At 39.9% G+C, this 20,445-nt stretch overlaps 1 protein-coding gene across 1 annotated transcript in view; it reads left to right on the top strand.

Annotated features, from left to right (window-relative positions):
* The window catches only part of RELN (reelin), a 468,247-nt gene that overhangs the window by 180,676 nt on the left and 267,126 nt on the right, over positions 1–20,445 (top strand). Inside the window, exons 4-6 of the mRNA XM_032796143.2 lie at positions 2,435–2,505; positions 10,256–10,288; positions 13,035–13,113. Coding sequence (XP_032652034.1) covers positions 2,435–2,505; positions 10,256–10,288; positions 13,035–13,113 — 183 coding nt within the window. The remainder of the gene's footprint in view (positions 1–2,434; positions 2,506–10,255; positions 10,289–13,034; positions 13,114–20,445) is intronic.

Genomic DNA, 20,445 nt, shown 5'->3' with positions numbered 1-20,445 from the left:
GTGTGTTCTGTACACAGGTTGATGCTTTAAGAATTTTGAAAGCTCGCTGTGTTTTAGCTCAGGTTTTTAAAGGAGTCTGTAAAGTTTTCAGAATTCTTTGCTGTCTTCATGTGCCAAAATAATGTATTTCTTCTTATTATTATCCTTCTTTTCTCTTCTACTGCATGGTCACTGGGTCACAATAACACAGACAGCATGTGCTAATATAGAAATGTTATAAGTTATGCCATATTTCACACAACTGTAAAAAGTGTTTGAAATCCTAAAAGAGTGTCCATATGAAGATTTCTCGGGACTTATTTTTTCATTGTATTTGCATTTTAAAAATGTGTTGTACAGCTCACACTTATTGTTCCAGACACTGCAGGAGGACAGACAAGACACCAGGGATGTGGTTTCATTAAGCTGCAGCTTTATTAACACATCTGTGAACTATCCAGCAATAACTCTCATCCAGTGCAGATCATCCTTCTTTTGTAATCTGTTCCGCCTGGTGAAGGCCTGCTCTCAGCACCCCCATCCTATTAGCCTGGTCCTAGTACCAGTGCTGAGACCCCAGCGTTCTCCCCTCATGAAGGGCTAAAGGGGACAGAAAGGGGGCTTTCTCCTCACTGTACCAGATATTAGGAGCCCAAGCCCATTCCCCACCTTCTTTAGGTGATGCCTTCTCCTAATCTGCTTCCAGTTATGGCTTATCAGGGAATTGGACCCTCCTACTGAACAATTAACTGCATTGGGCACCTGACGAGTTGTGACAAAATGAATTTTATAACCTAAGCTACCCATTGGCTCCCTGGGCTGCTGAGAGGAAGATGAAAAAATGTACCCAGCCTGACCAGTTTGGTCGTGAAGGGAACACTCCTTCCCAGCCCCCAAAAGGCAACCAGCAGGGAGCCCACAGCAAGACCTGAAAACTCAGCCCATCTCTAATTCAAAGGGAAGAAGTGCTGGGGAGGGGCTTTTCTTTCCAGCACACAATGGCGCGCTTGGGGAGGGGGAAGGCTTTATAATTGTTGCATGGAAGCAAATAGGCTTATGCTGCACTCTTCTGTCCAACCAATCAGAATCAGCCACATAGCTCCCCTCTTACCTTCTTCCATCTCATAAGGGGAGAAGGAAAGATGCATTTTAAAGGAGCCAAGGATTTTCTTTCCTCAGCTGGTCTAGACAAAGAAACTGAGGGTGCTACTCTGTTTTTCTAATGATCAAACACTGATGACTTCTAACCAATTTGCCTTTTTAGTGATCAAATACTGTGGCCAATTCTCTTCAAAGCTTGATGAAAACAATTTAGCTTATTAATTAAATTTAGTTTTTTAAATTCTATTGATCAGTTCACTTCATAAACATGCCATTGTGACTAAGATGAACAGAATGAAATGCATTTGTCCTAAATACAATACGTGTTGCTTTTATGGGGGAAAAGGACATTTTAGACATTATTTTTCAAAACAAATAAAATTATACATTATAGCCCCAGTTCTGCAAACTAGTCCTTGCAGCTGAGAGCCGGAGTTCTAGCCCAAGCCCCACTGTGTACACAGCTACATTTAGCACACTAGCATGAGCCTCACTAGCACATGTCTGTGGACCCAGGCAGGGAAGTTCAAACACAGATGCAGTATAGACATGCCCTCTGAGCCCATTATCAGTGTTAGCTGGAGTTTTTCCATTAAAGTCAATGAGAGCATGATATAGCCCCAGATTTGCAACACTGATATAAAATCACTAATATCTGCAACTTATATGGACATTTTCTATTATATTTACCAAGATGACAAGCTCGATACGCATGTGTAACTCCAGTTAGTGTCAATGGGACTTTCCTGCATGATCAAAAGGCAGATTAAAGCTCCTGAGGAAGGAACTTTTTTACTGATGGACATCAATACTATGGCAGCTCTAGGTGGACTTTGCCTTGTGAATGCATTGCATCTAAAAGACTGAATTTTACATTTATTCCTTTTTGTTCTGGCAGATACATTACTGCAAATAAATGTCACTTTCTCCAGAACTAATATGACTATTGCTCCCTGGATCAGCTGATAGGGATTTTACAGGGGCTGCTTTGAGAACATCTCTCCTATGTTCCTCTTACCTTCCACAACAGCCCTTCTCAGGCAAAGCACGTTAATTTTGAAACATGCTTAGTCTTATCCAGGTGGTGACCTAAAATCTAATGTCCTCTGCTGAGCTCTGTGCTTGCGAATAGCATATTGTTGTGCCTTTTTACTTCTAGATGAATCATTTTGGTTCAGGTAAAGCAAAATAAAGTAAATAAAATTAAGTAAAGCAAAATAAAAATAAACAAGTTATTCTTCCAAAAGGAGGACTGGGGAAGAGTAAAAAAACCAGAAGCTCATCTTTGATTTGACCATCCATTTATGTAAATAAGTTTGCCACATTATTTATTTTTGTCTTTTTATATTTCCAGGGCTACAGCTACTCACAGAGGCCAAGTTATATTCAAGGATGCCTTAGCACAGCAGTTGTGTGAACAGGGAGGTGAGAGCTACTGCATTTTAAAATTTAATGCCAAATGTGCGTTCTACATTTTTATTCATATCAGTATAATTCATCATGGAAGGAGGCTATTGCATTGATCAGAGAAAATTTGGAGTTAGGATCTTTTTATATGCTAAAGTCAGTTACCTTTTTACATTTGCACCCCCTAATGTGTGATCAGGATTTCATATGTAGGTCCCAATTGTTAAACAAGAAGGAACATAAAAAAAATTAAAATAAAGCATATTCTAAAATACTCTGAAACTTTTAAAACATGCTAACCTCTATTTTTGTCAGAAACACAGGTTGAATAACTATGAATGTATTAACTGTAAAAAAATGCAATATGCCTGAAGCTAAAGTTTCATTTACCATTGATCTGGATGGTATTTTTTAGAGAATCTGTTTTCCCATTTTGCAAAAGTAGGTCATCAGATTTCTGCTAGTCAGCTACAACATTTGATCATTTTTAAAGCTAAACAGGAGTGTTTGAAGAATACTAACTTCTTCAAAACTCAAATTGTTGCTATAGGTTATCATATAAATCCTTTTGATGAATGATCTGATAATAAATCTTATATTGTGAGAGTATGTCTACAAACAGGACATACTACACTGAACACCCTTCATTAAAATACTTGGTGCTGAAGTGGGTATTCATCACTTATGGTGGAAAAGCAAAGGAACTTCTGCATTTACACTGACTCAGAGTTTTATGTATACACTCCCAACAATCCCATTTTCGTGTTAGTAGAGACAGTGAAAGAATGGCCAAAAAGTATGTCTGTGGTCAATCCAAAAGAAATATTCCAAAATCAGAGCTGCATCATGCAGATTCATAAATAAGGGTAAATTCCATGAGATAAGCCCCTTTAAGCATCAAACAGAACTGCAGATATTTTTGATGAGTTTGGGAATGTTTTTATGTTCAGCTTTTTACAGGAAGATGTAGCTGAATATTTGATCAAGAGAATGAAACAAACAGAACGGAGCTGTGAGTGGTAGAGTTATGTAGAACCTTGAAGGTGAGGACAAGAAACTTTAATTTGATGGGGGATAGAAAATAGGAAGCAACTAGAGGGGTTAAAAGAGGAGGCTGCCTTTGTCAGAATGATGAGCTGGGAAGGTGGTATTAGTAGCTGTGTTTTGAGTGAACTAGAAGAACATGATTGGAGATGTTGGGGAAGCCATAACGAATTATTGTTATTATTGTAACACCTAGGAGCCCTAGTTATGAACCAGAAGCCTATTATGCTAGGTGCTGTACAAAGATTACAGTAATGAAGATGAGAGGTGATGAAAGCCTGGATCAATGTTTTCACTATGTGAACAGAAAGAAAAGGTTGGATTTTGGAAATGTGGGGAAGAATTGACAAGATCTAGACATGGGCTGCATGTGCAGGGCAAGAGAGAGTGGGAGTTGCAGGGGCCTGGGAAGATGGTATTGCTGTGAACAGTGGCGGAATTTCAGGAATGTAGCACTGGAGTACAGTTTTGGATATGTTGTTTGCACTGACAGTGGAACTCTTAGTCGAAGACTCAGAAATGTGGGCTGAGATCTGAGATTGGATGGTGTCACCAGGCCTAGCGTCTTCCCAGCTCCAAAGCATTTGCCGCCACTCCCCGGATTTTGCAGGAGGTTTATTTCTTTAAAAGAAGTTAGCCAAAAAAAACATGTTTCCTTGATTAGGGTAGGGTAAAACGAATATATTAATAAACACTTGCCAAAGCTAAATCATGCTGGGAAAGGATTAGACCTGCTGAATTACATTACATAGCTCTAGATGGGGTAGGATAGTACAGTATAGAAATAGTAAAGCTTTTGTAAAGATAGCTAATAGTATAGTACTCTGGAATAAGGAGAGTATCAGTGGATTAGAGGGGTGGCTAATGTAGTTGCAGCTAACTAGAGAAGTATCATAGGTAAGGCTATGTTTGTCATGGGTATTTTTAGTAAAAGTCACAGACAGGTCACAGGCAGTAAACAAGAATTCACAGCCCGTGACCTGTCCATGACTTGTACTATATACCCCTGACTAAATTTTGAGATGGGGAGGCAGCCTGGGGGTGCCATGGGTGCTGCAGGGGAGCGGGGGTTGGCAGGGGTGGCAGGCTCCCTACCAGGCTCTGCACCTTCTCAGAAGTGGTGACATCCCTCAGCTCCTAGGCGGAGGCGCAGCCAGGCAGCTCTGTGTGCTGGCTCCACCCCAAGTGCCGGCTCTACAACTCCCATTGGCCAGGAACTGCGGCCAATGGGAGCTGTAGGGGCGATGCCTGCAGGCAGAGGCAGCGTGCAGAGCCCCCAAAGTAAGTACTGCCCAGAGCCCTTCCTCCCTCACATACCCCAATCCCCAGCCCTGAGTCTGCCACTCAAACTCCTGCTGCTGCTGCTGGGAGAGAGGGGCACAGTGGCCCAAGACTGCCCCAGGATTGGTTGGTGCAACTGGCCCAGGGGCTGCCTGAGCTGCTCAGGTGGCCCCTGAGCCATCCGCACTAGCCACTGCAGAAGTCACGGAGGTCACGGAAATTCACAGAATGTGTGATTTCCATGACCTCCATGACAAACTTGCAGCCTTAGTCATAGGACCATAGAAATTAGAGATGGAAACAGATTATTCCCTGCCAGTGCAGAATTGTCCCTTTGATGCATAATTTCTAGCTTTGTCCAATCTAGTGTTAAATGTCACACGTTATGGGGTTTCCACTGATTCTTTAAGGAGCCTACTCCACAGTCTTAGAGATATCACTGTAGGGAAGTTTAACCTGAGATTCAGCCCAAATTCTCATTTTTCTATTTTCTTTCAGTAACTTTCTACGATATTTACGCAAAATGTGCTTGATAGGCTGATTTTTTCTTACATTGAAACATAAATTGGAGGCTTTTCTAGGCACACTTTAGTATTTTATAAAATTACACGGAGGGCTTGTGTTCAGAAATGACACAGAGTTCCTTGACTTGTGTGTCCATGCGAGTAAAGCAATCCTAAGGCAACATACTCTGGAGGGAAAGGTTCAACCTCAGTGTTTAAACAGTTCTTTATAGTAAATAGAAAATATTGGCTGCAGTCTGAAAAAAATAATTATTTTTTATTTTGTTCTTCGTCAAACTGCTAGCGAAAAAAAGAGGGAGATTAGCATCTTACATATTCTTCACAACATACCATGAGCATCCATTCATATGCCCCTTTGTGAGGAACTGATGTGCTGCAGCTAACAGTCTCTGGGTTTGAAATTCTGGGCAAGACGTTTTCCTAGAAGAGCTGATGACCCAGTACCTCACTTCCCCTTTTGATCTAATAGAATCTAAATTTGTTAGCTGTTAGAGCTCAGCACAAAGTCCATTTGTTTACTAAGGATTTTGCTTGTGAAAGCGAGGATTATGGGCAGCTCCTTATAGTAGGCTTTGCCTAGCCTGTTTTGAGTTGTATACACTCTGATGTTTACTTGCTGCTGTAGACAGGCTGTGAACCTTCCTGTGCGTGTCATTTTTGCCTACCCACTTTCAGGTGTCTCTAGTCTGCACTGGCATTGATGGGACATAGTCACATTTAATTTGTGTGATGTTAGCAGTTCAGTTCTGAGTAGTGCCAACTTTTATTTAGCTAGCATGTCAGCTACTGCAGTTTCTCACTATCTGGTCTCCCCTTTCCCATTTCTCTCCTCTCCTATTCATCCAAAACACTGGTTCCTTTCCTGATGATGTAATAACATCTTCCCCTTACTTGTGTCTTTGTGCTGGCCTCCACTTGTTATCCACATAAAATTCAAACTGTTAATTCAAAGGACTCTGTAATTCTGTCCTCTCTTATATATTTGACTTCATTGGCTCCACCCAGGGCCAGTGCAACCATTTAGGTGAACTAGGCAGTTGCCTAGGGCGCCGAGATTTGGGGGTGCCAAAAAGCACCCCCAAATTTTTTTTAAATGGTTGAGCAGCCGCTGCTGTTAGGGAGCCTGCAGCCCAGGGTGTCCCCTGGGTCAGGGCGCCGCCACGGCAGCCGGCAGCCCAGGAGCCCCCTGGGTCAGGGCGCCGCCGCGGCAACCAGCAGCCCAGGGTGTCCCCTGGGTCAGGGCGCCGCCGCGGCAACCAGCAGCCCAGGGTGTCCTCTGGGTCAGGGCGCCACCGGAGGGGGCGGCAGGCAGCTCCCGTGGAGCTGCCGCAGTGGTGCCTGCGGGCGGTCCGCTGGTCCGCAGCTCGGATTGAGCTGCCGCAGTCGTGCCTGCGGACGGTCGGGTGCTCGTGCGGCTCCGGTGGACCGCCCGCAGGCACCACCGTGGCAGCTCCACCGGAGCCGGGACCAGCGCGGGGGGTGGCGAAATTGCCGTCTGCCTAGGGCGCTCAAAACCCTAGCGCCGGTCCTGGCTCCACCACTCCCTTTTATTCCTTTTGTGTTGCTCATGATTGCAGCACAGCTTCCTTTCTCTCCTTCAATCACTCCTTACTATGTGCCTTCTACAATGCTGCCCCTTACACTTGGAAAAGCTTACCAATCATTGTATGGCAAGCCTCCTCCTTTTCCTTGTATTGTTCTGTATTGTACCTGCTCATGCCTAAGCACTATTGGGCAGTATGACTCTATTATTTGCATGGCGCAATTCATGTGTGGTAAAGCACTGTCTAGGCACTATAACTATTTATTATTTATATTAATTGTTATTTAAATAATGTATAATCAACTCATTTACATAGTTTTTAAAAAAGAGAGGGTCATCCCCATTGAAGCTATATGCATTTTTAATCCACACACATATGCCATATACATTTCAAGCTGCCCACTTGAGGGGTCTGAGGGGGATTTGTTAACTGAGAATCACAATTTTAAATAAATATTCAATACTCTTTTTTTCCCTATCATTTGTCAAGTTTATTATAGTTTATGATACTTTTAAAAAATAAGTAGGAATTTTTCATGGTTCTATATTATTACTTCGTTTTGGAGCATATGCTGTTTTGTTGAACTTTGGTGAAATAACTTGAGGAGACTTAATTTGCCTCTCAGCTGTGCAGTATCAGCCTGCGTATAATTTACATTGGTTTAAAATAAGTAATCCTTTGGACTCATAAAAAGGGAAGATTTGAGAATAGCTAGAAAATCACTACAATCAATTTTGTGTGATGGCTCCAAATTTATAACATTTTGGGACCTTAATTATAATACCTGAAGGTCAAAACAGTGCTGTATTGCAATAAAATATAAAATGTAATAAAGAAATTATTCCTGGGGAGATGAAAGTCTAGATTCATCACTCATTAAGTGGTAAATTCATAGCCTTTGTGTAATTTGTCATCTTTAGCTGAGGAATTTGAATGACAAATTAGGTGAAGGGATACCTGAGGCAAAAATACATCAGCATTTGGATACAGTAGAGAAGTGGAAAATGTAGTTTCCCTCAACAATGTTTATTTGTCACAAAAGTATTTTGTTCTACATTTAGTGTTTGTCTAACTCCACCTTTTGTTTTTGAAATTAATTATTAGTTGTGCTAATATGCATAATTATCATCAGCTTGGTGTAATGGACAGTCCATTGTTACAACTAGATTTGTTTTGTGTTGTGTATATAATTGAAAAGCCTGTGCTTTTATTTTATTGAACCTCTTAGGAACCTAATCCTGAATTCCTTGTCCGCAAACAAAGAAACACACCGAAGTCAATGGGATTTATGTGTTTAAGGCTATGTTTACACTTGGAGCCTGGGGTATGAGTCCCAGTTTGAGTAGACATACTTGAGATAGTTCTCATCGAGCTAGTGCAGCAAGAACAGTAATGTAGCTGCAGGTAATGCATGCACCAGCAGGCAGTGGCATGGGATAGCTGCCCTGAGTATGTACCAGTGGGGTCCGGTCAACTAGCCCATGACTCCACTCACCGCTGCCCATGCTACCTTGACTACATTACTATTTTCAGACAGTCAGATTGCACAAGTATGGGCATTTGAGCTGGGAATCACACTCCCAGCTTCAAATGTAGATGTAGCCTTGGGGTTGCAGGATTGAGCCTAGGCTACCTTTTTACTATTTACATAATTTAAGATAGCATTTTTTTTTCAATACAGCATTTTTCAAGACATCATGGACTGTATTCTCATTTACAATAAGGCTCATTAACAGGAGCTTTAGAGTATGTCTACACTGCAAAGGGTCCCTGGAGGACTTGTTAGTCTGGTTTTTAGCTCGTGTAGAAGCCTGTACCATCACATCCACTGTTGTTATTAACAATATAATATAATATAAATATTATATAATATAAGGAGATATACCTATCTCATAGAACTGGAAGGGACACTGAAAGGTCATCAAGTCCAGCCCCCTGCCTTCACTAGCAGGACCAAGTACTGATTTTGCTCCAGATCCCCAGGTGGCCCTCTCAGAGACTGAACTCACAACCCTGGGTTTAGCAGGCCATAGCAAAATTAAAGTTAACCTGCCTATCCATGTTACAATCACTTTGCAGTGTAGACATAGCACAGGACCTATTTTATTGGTTTTTTCTCAATAGCTAATGACCTGTTTAAATTCAGATGACACTGGGGAGAAATCCTGCTCAGCCAATTGATCACTACATCAATGGCCTAATACTAAATTATCATAATCTTGTGTCAGTGACCAGCAATACAGTGGCTTCTAAACATCCACTTCCCCAGCTGTGTCCTCACAGGTATTTATTATCTACTGATGATCCTGCATCTAATGATGTGGGAAAGAAAATGGCTACAATGTCAGTGACAGAAGTCTTCTTCTGAGTCTGACCATTTATAGCATAAAGTGTTTTTTAATCCATGCCATATCTGTACAGCAAATGAAGAAAGATTGATTTTCCTCTACCATTGTATCAGCAAAGTCCCAGTCTGCAAAATTTTTCCATGTGGTGGACAACTTGGTTAATTCAGGATGTTATTATAGTAAGAGTCAAGCTCTTCCTCTCTGCAAGGAGTTTGCTACATGCTTTCTGGATAAGAATGCTCAGATTCAGCTGCCTAGTCTGTCTCCGTGGTAGGAGGAACAAATGCTGAATCTTCTCTGCTTTAGTTTCGGATTATCATTACATAGTGTTAGTAAAAGATCAAAATCTCATAAGATTTTTAAAGTTCACATAGGCCACAACCATGCACTGGATTTTTAAAATATATTTTATTGTATGATGGAAATCACAGATGGAAAAGACCTGTGAAGGACATAATTCTGCAAAGCACTTAAGCACTTGCTTAATGTTAAACGTATTATTACGTGTTTTGCTGAATCAGGGCCAAAGTCAGCCCTTATAATATTATTTTGCATTTCTTTGTACAGTATAGTGAAGTTTAAATGACCCAAGAGCGCGTTCTTTTGCTTCTTATCATGGGCAACTATTCCATAATCTAACAGATCTCAATCTCGGGAATTTTTTGCTGATATTCAACTTAATATTTTCCTGTATTAATATCTTTCAATTATTTCTAGTTATGTCTCCTAGCCCCACTTTAAAAATGTTCTCTCTTTGTCTACAGGTAAAACTGCTTGTAACTGTTATTTAGTGTACTTATTGACTTTTCTTTTAAGTAGAGAACAATTCTACCATCATTTTCTAGATGTTTGTTTTTATCATATTATTTAATTTATACCCTGTTCTTCATAAATTAAAACTTCAGTACAATTGACTTAATAACATGTATGTTATTACAAGATATTTTATACTGTACAGAATTAAAATACAGTATTTAATTCCTATTTTAGTCAAAATTCACATATTATTTGTCTTTATTTTCCTCAGCTCCGACAGAAGCCTCATTGCATCCTCATCTAGGTATGTGCTAAAAGTATTTACTATTATTGTCATAACTTGAAATCACAAGCTTTTTATACATAAATAACCTGTAAAGTCATATAGAAATTGTTGCTTTGGGGAAATTCAAATAAATATGAGACTCATTTAAATGGGATCAGATTAAATCTAGTTCTGGTTGGTTTGCTATTTATCATGATTTTTTCATTGCCACTTGCTTATTGGCTCTGAGTTCTTGCAGCATGAATACATGGTGTCTCATGACTTTACTCTCTAATTATAGGCTAGATTATCAGTTTGTGATTTAGCCAGTAGTAAGAGATACTGTGCTCGTGCACCATCCCTAGAGCAGCCCGGTAGGAAGATTGTGCACCTGTTCTTCCTGCTGCTTCAGGGAGGGAGCAAACTACAAAAGATCTGTACATGAGGAAGCGTACAACTCCTGATCTGCTGCATCAACTGTGTTGCTGGGTAAATTGTGGGAAGGGTAGTCAAGACTCCGTCCACTCCCACTCCTTCCAATCCATGTGGCATAACACACTGGCACAAGGGAGTAAGGGGCACATTAGCCTGCTTATTACTCTTTTATGTCAGTACAGGAGCAATAGGCCACTGTCTGGCTTTGTGTGCTATGAAAACAAGTAGAAAAAGACACAATTGTTCTGTGGTCTAGTTGAATTCTTGATCTGACTGAATATCAAAACAGATTATTTTCTAACTAGTTTTGTGTGTTCTGTTTAACACAGTTGAGAGATGGACCTAACAGGTGTCACTCTATGTAGGTACCTCTGAACATGGACACAGTTGTTTGCAGTCCATTTTGTCCTATATAGCTGTGCTGAAGTGACTAGACAATGCTCTGAAAGAGTGGCCTGTTAAGTCCTAAAATAGAGCTTAAAAAAGAGAGACCTCCCTGACTATAAGGCTGTGTATCCCAATGTTCAGTACTCTCCAGTGATCATATTTATTTGTTGCTGGCTTTAAAAAAAGCATTTTTGGATATGCCCACAGAGTCTAATTATGATCTCATTTGCGCAAATGTTAATCAGGAATAATACCACTGAAGTGATTGGAGTTATACTGATGTAAAACCATGTGATGTCAGGATCAGGCTTATCATTTCCAAAACGTTTAAAATGTGGGAATGCATTGAAGGCTTTTCCATCATGTGTTTATCAGTTTGGCCCAGATTCTGATACCCTTGTTCCCGCTGAGTAGTACCGTATTCCACCGTGGTCTCATTCACTTCAGTGGGACTATCTGTGGAGTACTACACTATTCAGCATGACAAAGGGTATCAGGGATATCTGTCCATTTATGACAGCATAACTTTTCCAAAATGACAGAAGACAAATGGTAAACATAAAGGGTGAAAACCACAGAGAGTTTGATTTGGGCAGAAATATACTGTATTTGGTCCACAAAGCAAATCTAGGGGAAAAACTGGTGTTCAATGCTTATAGAGCAATATGTAAAAAAAAATTAACATCACTAACTATTAATATACTCCTAAGTACCTTCACAGGAGACTAAGAATCATGGATTCTGATTCTGATCTTACTTACTCTAATGTAATCCAGAGTAACTCCATCGAACTCAGTGGATTTACATTGTTGAATAACTTGTGTCATACCAGAGTCAAGTCTATGGACATTAAGGAGGCCAACAGGTGGCTTTGGAGCCGCATGCAGCTCTTTGGAATGTAATATGCATCTCTTTGTATAGGTGCTGACTCCAGGGCTGGAGCTACAGGTGCCAACTTTCCACTGCTCAACCCCAGGCCCTGCGCCCACTACACCCCTTACCCCAAGGCTCCCACCCCTTCCTGTCCCCTCCCCTGAGTCTGCTGCACCCTTGCTCCTCCCCCCTCCATCACAGAGCCACCTGTACACTGCAAAACAGTTGATTGCAGCAGGCAGGAGGGCGAAGTGCTGATTGGCAGGGCTGCCGGTGTGCTGGAGGTAGCAGGGGTGTGGGAAGGCTGGTGGGGGTTGCTGACGTATTACTGTGGCTCATTGGCAATGTACATTGGTAAATTCTGGCTCCTTCTCAGGCTTAGGTTGGCCACCCCTGTGTTAGATCATCTAGTCCGGGGGTCGGCAAGTTTTCAGAAGTGGTGTGCCGAGTCTTCATTTATTCTCTCTAATTTAAGGTTTTGTGTGCCAGTAATACATTTTAACGTTTTTAGAAGGTCTCTTTCTATACGTCCATAATATATAACTAAACTATTGTTGTATGTAAAGTAAATAAGGTTTTTAAAATGTTTAAGAAGCTTCATTTAAAATTAATTTAAAATGCAGAGGCCCCCGGACTGGTGGCCAGGACCCAGGCAGTGTGAAAAACAGCTAGCATGCCGCCTTCGGCGCCTGTGCCATAGGTTGCCTACCCCTGATCTAGTCCATCTCTCTGTCAATGCAGGAATTTTTCCAACTCTGTATTTAGAAACAAGATTCAGTGTGAAGGGGAGTTTGGAGCACAGTCCCTTAAAACATTTGTTTTGAATCCTATAAAATCTGTTTGTTTATGTTACATCCAGAGTGAATGAATTGAGACCAGACCACTACCATAAGAAACTTTTCCCCAGAAAATCCTGCGTTACAACCCTTATATGCTTAAAGCTGATGTTTGATTTATTAGGTTTGTTCTTTTTACATTACAATTTTGAAATACTTTTGCTCTAGGTAAGGCAACACATTGTCAGGGTTGGTTAGCAAAATGGACCATTACACTGGAATTCTTTCCTACAGTGCTTTATTTCTTTTTTTAGCTGAAATGCATAGTGACAGCATTATCCTACGAGATGACTTTGACTCTTATCATCAGCTAGAATTGAATCCCAGTATGTGGTAAGTTTCAGGTCTCTCCTTCCCTTTACATTTGTTTTAGGAAGTGAATATGCTTTGATTATTATTATGGTTATGTATTTGTATTATGGTAGCACCTCAGTGACTTCAGTGGGACTACTCAAAGTATGCAAAGTTAAATATGTGTGTTGGTCTTTGCAGGATCACAACTTATATAAACTAAAAAGACAAACGGTGAAATCTTAACCCCAATGGCAATCAATGGCAAATTAACATTGACTTCAACAGAGCCAGAATTTCACCCGAACGGTGGGAGAAAGGCTGTACAATCCCCATTATACAGATGTGGAACTCAGGTATTGAGAGATTAAGTGACTTACCAAGGACATCTGTGGCAGAGCTGCAAACTGAACCCTGCTCTCCTGAGTCATAGCCCAGTGCCGTAGCCACCAAATCATTCTTCCTTTGAGTGGTGTCACTGTGTCCTTAGTAATTTAAAGTTCAGTTTATATTTTGTGTGAAATGAAAAACATAGTTTTAAACAGATGCAACATCATTACCCATAATCAAGCAAATCCTTCTCCCACTGAAGTTAATGGGAGTTTTTCCTATTACATTGAGTGGGACCAGAATTTGTCTAGATGTGTATGCGTAATGTTATGCAATGTAGCTGTAGCCAGGTCGATCCCAGGATATTAAAGAGACAAGGTGGGTGAGGTAATATCTTTTTAGGACCAAATTCTGAGGGAGTGGCTAAGTGTGTAACTTCTGTTGGTCCAGTAGAAGATATTACCTCCCCCACCTTGTCTCTCTATACATAATGATGACATTTATGCAAAGATAAATGTGAGATGGATGACATTGAGATGATTCACACTGTAACTTCAAATGAAGTAAGTAATTATAACCATTGTATATCTACCTTATAACTGGGAACAAATCAGCAATTATTAATAAAGCTTTCTTTTACAGGTGTATCTCAGAGATACTGCTACTGCACATTGGCTCTTAAAGCCACAAGACTCCATTATAAATTCCCATTTTACAGTACACCATAGGCACTAACATGCAAACGTTCTTAGATTACAAAATCACTCTTGACAAGGGCAAATTAGTGTATTGATACATAACAAAATGTTAAATATATTTATCTATATAAGATAGTCTCATGTGTCCCTCATTCCTCAACCTCATGTACAGACAAAGCTTCACCAGGAGAGGAAGATTGGGACTAGCATTACCACACTATCAGGGCCACACTATGATATCAAAGGGAATCATGCACTTGCACAACCCAGTAAACTATAATTCTCCTAGGTACAAACTAATACCCTACATTATAATATCAGTCTTAGGAGAAAGATTTTAAGTATGAACACTGTCCAGCTATACCGGAATAAAGACAGGATACACTGGATGTGGTTTAATTAGCCCTTAACTTTATTATTAGATGGCTGCAACTACCTGGCAGATAAAAGTGTATAGTGCAGGTAACTTCACGATCATTTCAATAGCTACGTGGGGGCTTCCGTCAGCCTCCCCTGATTTTTTCCATCCTGGTCCCCAGCCAACCCACTGCTGGGACCTTACCATCCTCCCTGAAATGAGGGTTAAAGTGGGCTATTAAGGGAGCGGGGGCAGGTTGGTTCACAGCCATGCAGTCTAGACACCCCAACTCACCCACCCCAATTCCGCTTCTATAACAAACAGCTCCTTTAAATCCTTTACCAAACCACTTATCTGATCACTGTATCCCCTCCCTATGGAGTACCTGCTTTGGACATCCGCCACAAGGGGGCACCAGCAATTAGCTTGGCTGCTTCCCCTCGCCCCCAGTCCTTTATTTGGATGGGGTTATTAATAACGGTCCCTACCATTTACTGCCCCATTCAATTAATACTACTCATCTTATAGGTTGTGTTTCCTTCAAGACAGAGAAATATTTTGGTGGGTTAACTTGTTTTGTTCAATGAAACTCCTGACAAATGCAAAGCTTCTTTCATGCAATTCAAATTCTGCTTTTTATCTGATGAACAGTGATTGCTTTAGTTCTATTTGTGTTTATGGCTGGTTCTGAAGTATATTTTCCCTGTTGGAGATCTGACTTAATTTTTCTTTTTTTATTACAGTCTGCTATGTGTTGTTTTCCTCCTGTCGAGATCTTTCAGAGTTTCACGTTTTTATGTATCCAGTTTGTAGTTTATAAGAATTTCACAGATATCTGTCTGTTGCATATATTTTTTCTAATACTATCTTTTTTCCTTTTGTTACATTTTGTATGTTCTCCTTTAGAAATCTGGGCAGATGCAATGAGAATCTAGAATCTCAACATATAAATATCTCATTTTCATGGGAATGGATAGATCAAGGGCTTTATAATGGAATACAGAGTATCAGGCAATGAAGATAATTTTAGCTTCAGTGTGTTAAATAGACTTAAAGGAAAGAAATGAGAGAAGGCATTATTTCCCCAACAGATGTTTCATCACTCACAGAGGTCCTCGCTATTGGGAGCCTCCAAAACTTATTTATTCACTGGGCCCTATTCATAAATCCATCCTTGCTTCTTAGAAGTCTCAACAGAGAGGCCATGGACTGAACTCCTGTCCCCTAGATTTGGTTCCTCTAATAACCTTGAGACGTATTGGTGTGGCAGTGTGTAGGGACTTTGCACTAGTGCCATAGCTGCTATTTGGATAAAGGACTCTAGTCTTCATTGTGATGTCTATCTCGTACAATACATCTGTCCAATGGGCCCTGATCCTCACAGGCCTTTTGGTACCACGACAAATAATAATAATAAGCCTGACACCTTTCAGCAACAATAAATTAAGTTAGAAAAAATGTAAGGGGAAAAGAGTAATTCTTGTAAGATATCCTGTACTTTGCTGCATAGAGGATTTCTCCAGAGACACTCCCTTCAGTGAAGACCTGCTTAATTCAGAAAGCTCATTCTTTCTTGTCTGTGTAGCTGGAGTTAAGTCAGGGATTACTAACTGTTTATGCCAACTACCCCAAAAATCGCATTTTTCCCCGGCAGCTGGTGAGATCCTCTCTTTATCACAAACAATTGCTGTAACTGCAACTGCAGTATTTCCAGTCCCATTCTTTTCCTGATTTGCTCTGCTCAGAATGTAGTAGCAGCTGCCTTGCATGCACAGGATAATCTAGAGGGGGCTGGTGACTAGGGGCTAGTGAGACTAAGCCCCACTAATAATTAGTTGTAGCCATTATTTGTGTAAAGATGAAAAGAGGTTTATCATGCTTTCTATTCTCTGTTCTTCCAAAATCCCTAAATAGCAACTCTGACTTGGATGTGCTTGATGCTGCCCCAGCCATCCAGAGTGCCTTCGTGGCATGTACAACTGCAGCCAGGGGTGCACAGTACAAATGCACAGATAGACCATTTCATGGCTATGCATGTCTAATTTTATGAGACCTGTAGAGACTGAGCATGTCACTTCCTCACTTGTAGATATATATTTTACATGAAATACATGAAATAACTGTATTTTGTCCTGAGCATTGGACTGATCTGGCTGTTACTGCCTATTGATTTATATCTCCTCATATGTGTTGGAAAGGGATAGTGCAAGTAAGATAAATTTCTATACGCACACCAAGACTAAATAAGGGACATTACAGCTAGTATTCATGTACTCTTTATAGCAGTGATAGTGACCCTATGGCACAACATTCAAACTTTTCCTGAGGAGAATGTTATAGCAAAGTGCTAAATAACCAGAACAGGCTACCAAATTAGAAAGCAGATCCAGAAAAACATTTTTTGTTAACTTAAGAGCAATGCTTTAACTTCAACACAAGAAAACTTGAGAGAGGAAAAACCTCTAAGATCTATAAATTAGTCAAGAACACCTGCTGTCAGTGATCTACCCGGTGCTGTACAAAAGTTATTCAAACAGTAGGCTGCTCAAGATAAGCAGCATATTTATGGGCACATTCAGTAAATTAAAAAAAAATGATTTAAAATAAAAGCTGCTACTGGCTCAAGTCCAGCAGTTCTCATTACCAGCATGAAACTCTGTTTCATCTCAAATCCCATCAACACTCATAACAGCAATCACTTACTAAAAAAAAAAAAACCTTCTTAGAAGATGACATGAAGAAAAGCTGAGCATATGAAATCGATCACTAAGAAACAGACTCCAACTCTTATCCATAGCCTGTGAGAAATGAAGTGTTCAGGTATTGTGATATTTCCAGTGGCGAAGAGGTGGATGAAAGTTCTGTGAAAGGAGACAAAGGTCCTAAAACGATCTCCAAATTGCAGTAAAGCCAAGAATGAAACTTCAAAAAGATTTATGTGACTGTTTGAGATGTTTATCCCCATTACATTTCTAGGATTATAGAAGACGTGAGGCAATATAATGTCAGCAATCTAGTGTAATCTAGAGGGAAACAAGGAGCTGGTAGAAAACAAGATGACAAATGGGGACAAGGTAACAACAGATGTTTGTCCTTCAGCACAACGAGAAAAGAGTAGAAATGAACAGAGGTGGCATTTGTAGAGAGCAGAGGAGAGCAATGGGAGCTCTGCAGAAAAGACATCTAGATGAACAGGTATCAATAGTGACACCAAGCAAAAGAAATGAAGAGAAAGTTGAATGAACACATAAGGCAGGGAAGTGGCTAAGACTGTGCAAAGGGACACACCTAGCTAGGACAGTACAAATGGTATAAGGAATTAGCATTACTGTTTGCACCAAGAGGAAATGAAGCACAGCAAATTGGAGTGTTCTTTTTTCTATACATGCAAGAGGATAATGATGATCTAAGGACATACACTCAATTATTTTACTGTCCATATATTTCTGTCAAGCTGCTGAGCAATTAACTCTGGAGCAATACATTTCAAATGGAACATGAAGATTTGGGATCAGGATTACTCATACTTCTTATGAGAAAATAATCCTAAAGAAGATGAATGATCAGATTATTAGGAGGACAGCTATCCAGAGCTCTTCACAATATATTTCACAGATGAGATTATGGAAGAAAAGTATCTGAGCAACTGAACCACTTTATATTCATAGTATCTTAGAAATTAGAGAGAGAAAAGACCGGTTAGGTCATCTATCTTATCCCCTTACTCGTGCATGAGTATTCCTTACACTATATTTATAGACAATGCTGTCCTGCTATACATAAATAGCAAGGGTTTCTGCAGGAGCTGAGCTGTGAATAACAAATGTGGGGACGGAAAATAAAAACAATGCTTATGATCAAGCAGAATAATCATATCAGCAACATAGATGAGCAAAAAATGGCATAATACATCGACTTTGCTGAGGTGACATGAAGTTGATATAAAAGGAAATGATTTTGTTATTTAAAACAAGTTATCTACAGAAGACCTTTGTGTCACAATATCTCTGTCAGTTTGTCAAAATTGTACATAAATATATTTAGTATGTGATCAGCAGTGACTGACTGAATGATGCATTTTCTTGGTAATCTGGATGCAGTCAGAAACCACGTGACTTTAACTGAGAAGGGTAATACTACTTTTCTCTTTTATAGTAAATCTCTTATGAGAATTTTGAAGTACTTGATTAATATTCATTAAGTCTCAAGATAACCCTCCAAGTCAGGTTAGTATTATCCCAATCTTAGAAATGTGTGAAACTGAGCCACAAGATATGTTTAAGCCAAAGTTTTCAGAAGTGTCTGCTAATTCTGGGTGCACTAATTTTGGGAGCTTAAACTTGAAACACTTAGAATCTGATTTTCACAGATACTGAGCATCTGTAGTTTTCACTGACTTCAAATGGAGCTGTAGGTGCTTAGCACCCCGATAATGAGCCCCTATATGCCTTAAATTAGGCACCCAGAAATCAAGAAACTCAACATTAGTGGACACTTGGGGGAAATTTTCGCTTTAGTAACTTACCTAAGGTCATACAACAGTAAAGAGTAAGGAAAATGTATCAGGATTCCTGACTCCCAGTCTGGCTTCTATTAATTTCCCGAATATACTGATAGCTTCTGGATTGTCTTATTTTTATTATGGAATGGAATAATGAAACTCACAAATAAAGAAAACAGTTTGATCTGTGTATTTTGTGGACACTAATGTACCATTATTATAGATATGACACCACTCCGAACTGGTCAGAAATGTCCAAAATTCCCCTGAAATTGATTTTTTCTTATTCCTATCTTCTACGCATGCTGAAATCCATAGACACGATACTTTCTTTTTCAGAAGAATCATTGCAAAGACACAAAACAAATATTCTGTACCTTCCCTTCCTATGCCTTTCTCCTGATAATACTCTGACTTCCCCTCATACACTCCTTCTCTGCATTTTAAAGAAAAATAAAATTATAAGCCAAATTCAACCCTGGTGTAAGTGGATAGGAATCATAATGAAGTCAATAGGAGTTGCACCAGCTTACATAATTATTCCTTTATAATGATTTGTTAAGCTGCAGCAATATGAATTGCTAAGAGTACCTTAATGTGATTGTATAGAGGAAAAACTACTTTCTTGTATAATATCTCACATTGTTTTGGAAAACAGAACTGAACCTGACCTTAAGGGGAGACAAGGTCATCTTTGACTCCTGTAATGGACTTTGGTGAAACAAATCCAGCCCTACAATGAATTGACCCAGGGCCAAATGTGAAGAGACTGAGAATAACAAATCCAATCAATAATTCACCACATCCAGAAAAAGCATCTGAAAATCTAACATCAATCACTCAGTACATCTTAACGCTCATAAATCTGCAGGGCACTGTGTTCTCACAAAGTTGTTCTGTTCTTCAGAAAGTCAGCTACAATAAAGAACCTTATTTCAGTTACCTCAGGAGAGTTCTCATGGGAAGCCAGAAGAACTGATAAATGACAATGTGCAGCTGCATGAAACACTAACCACCAATTCACCAGGACTCAGAACTGTCTTCATGTGGATGAACAAGCATTTTATATATATATGTATATATATGTATATAGGAAGTGGATCTATCAATAGCCGGATAGCTTGTTTTCACTGGCCCATAACTCAGAACAGACAGCAATTTGAATGTCTTAACTACTATGTCATAAACAACTCCATGTGATGCTCATGAACAGTCTTTTTGCCAACTGCACTTATAGCCATCCGTTAGGACAGCGTTATACCTGCTCACAAGTTGATCCAGGCTGGAGCACTTGCGGTAATGATGCATAAGTTGAACATTATGAGAAATCATCAGTCTATGCAAAATGAGTTGGGAAGGAGAATTATATCATGATGAACATAGGATAATGACATCAAGAAAAGAAAATGGTGGATGCCAGGACAGAGTTACATTGGTTCTAAAGCCAAAGGTAAGCCAGCCTCTTATGGTATTTATCTACTCATATG

Source organism: Chelonoidis abingdonii, chromosome 1, assembly GCF_003597395.2.
Source record: "Chelonoidis abingdonii isolate Lonesome George chromosome 1, CheloAbing_2.0, whole genome shotgun sequence".
Taxonomy (NCBI): Eukaryota; Metazoa; Chordata; order Testudines; family Testudinidae; genus Chelonoidis; species Chelonoidis abingdonii.
The sequence above is the reverse complement of the archived record's forward strand: the minus strand, read 5'-3'. Positions and strand labels throughout refer to the sequence as shown.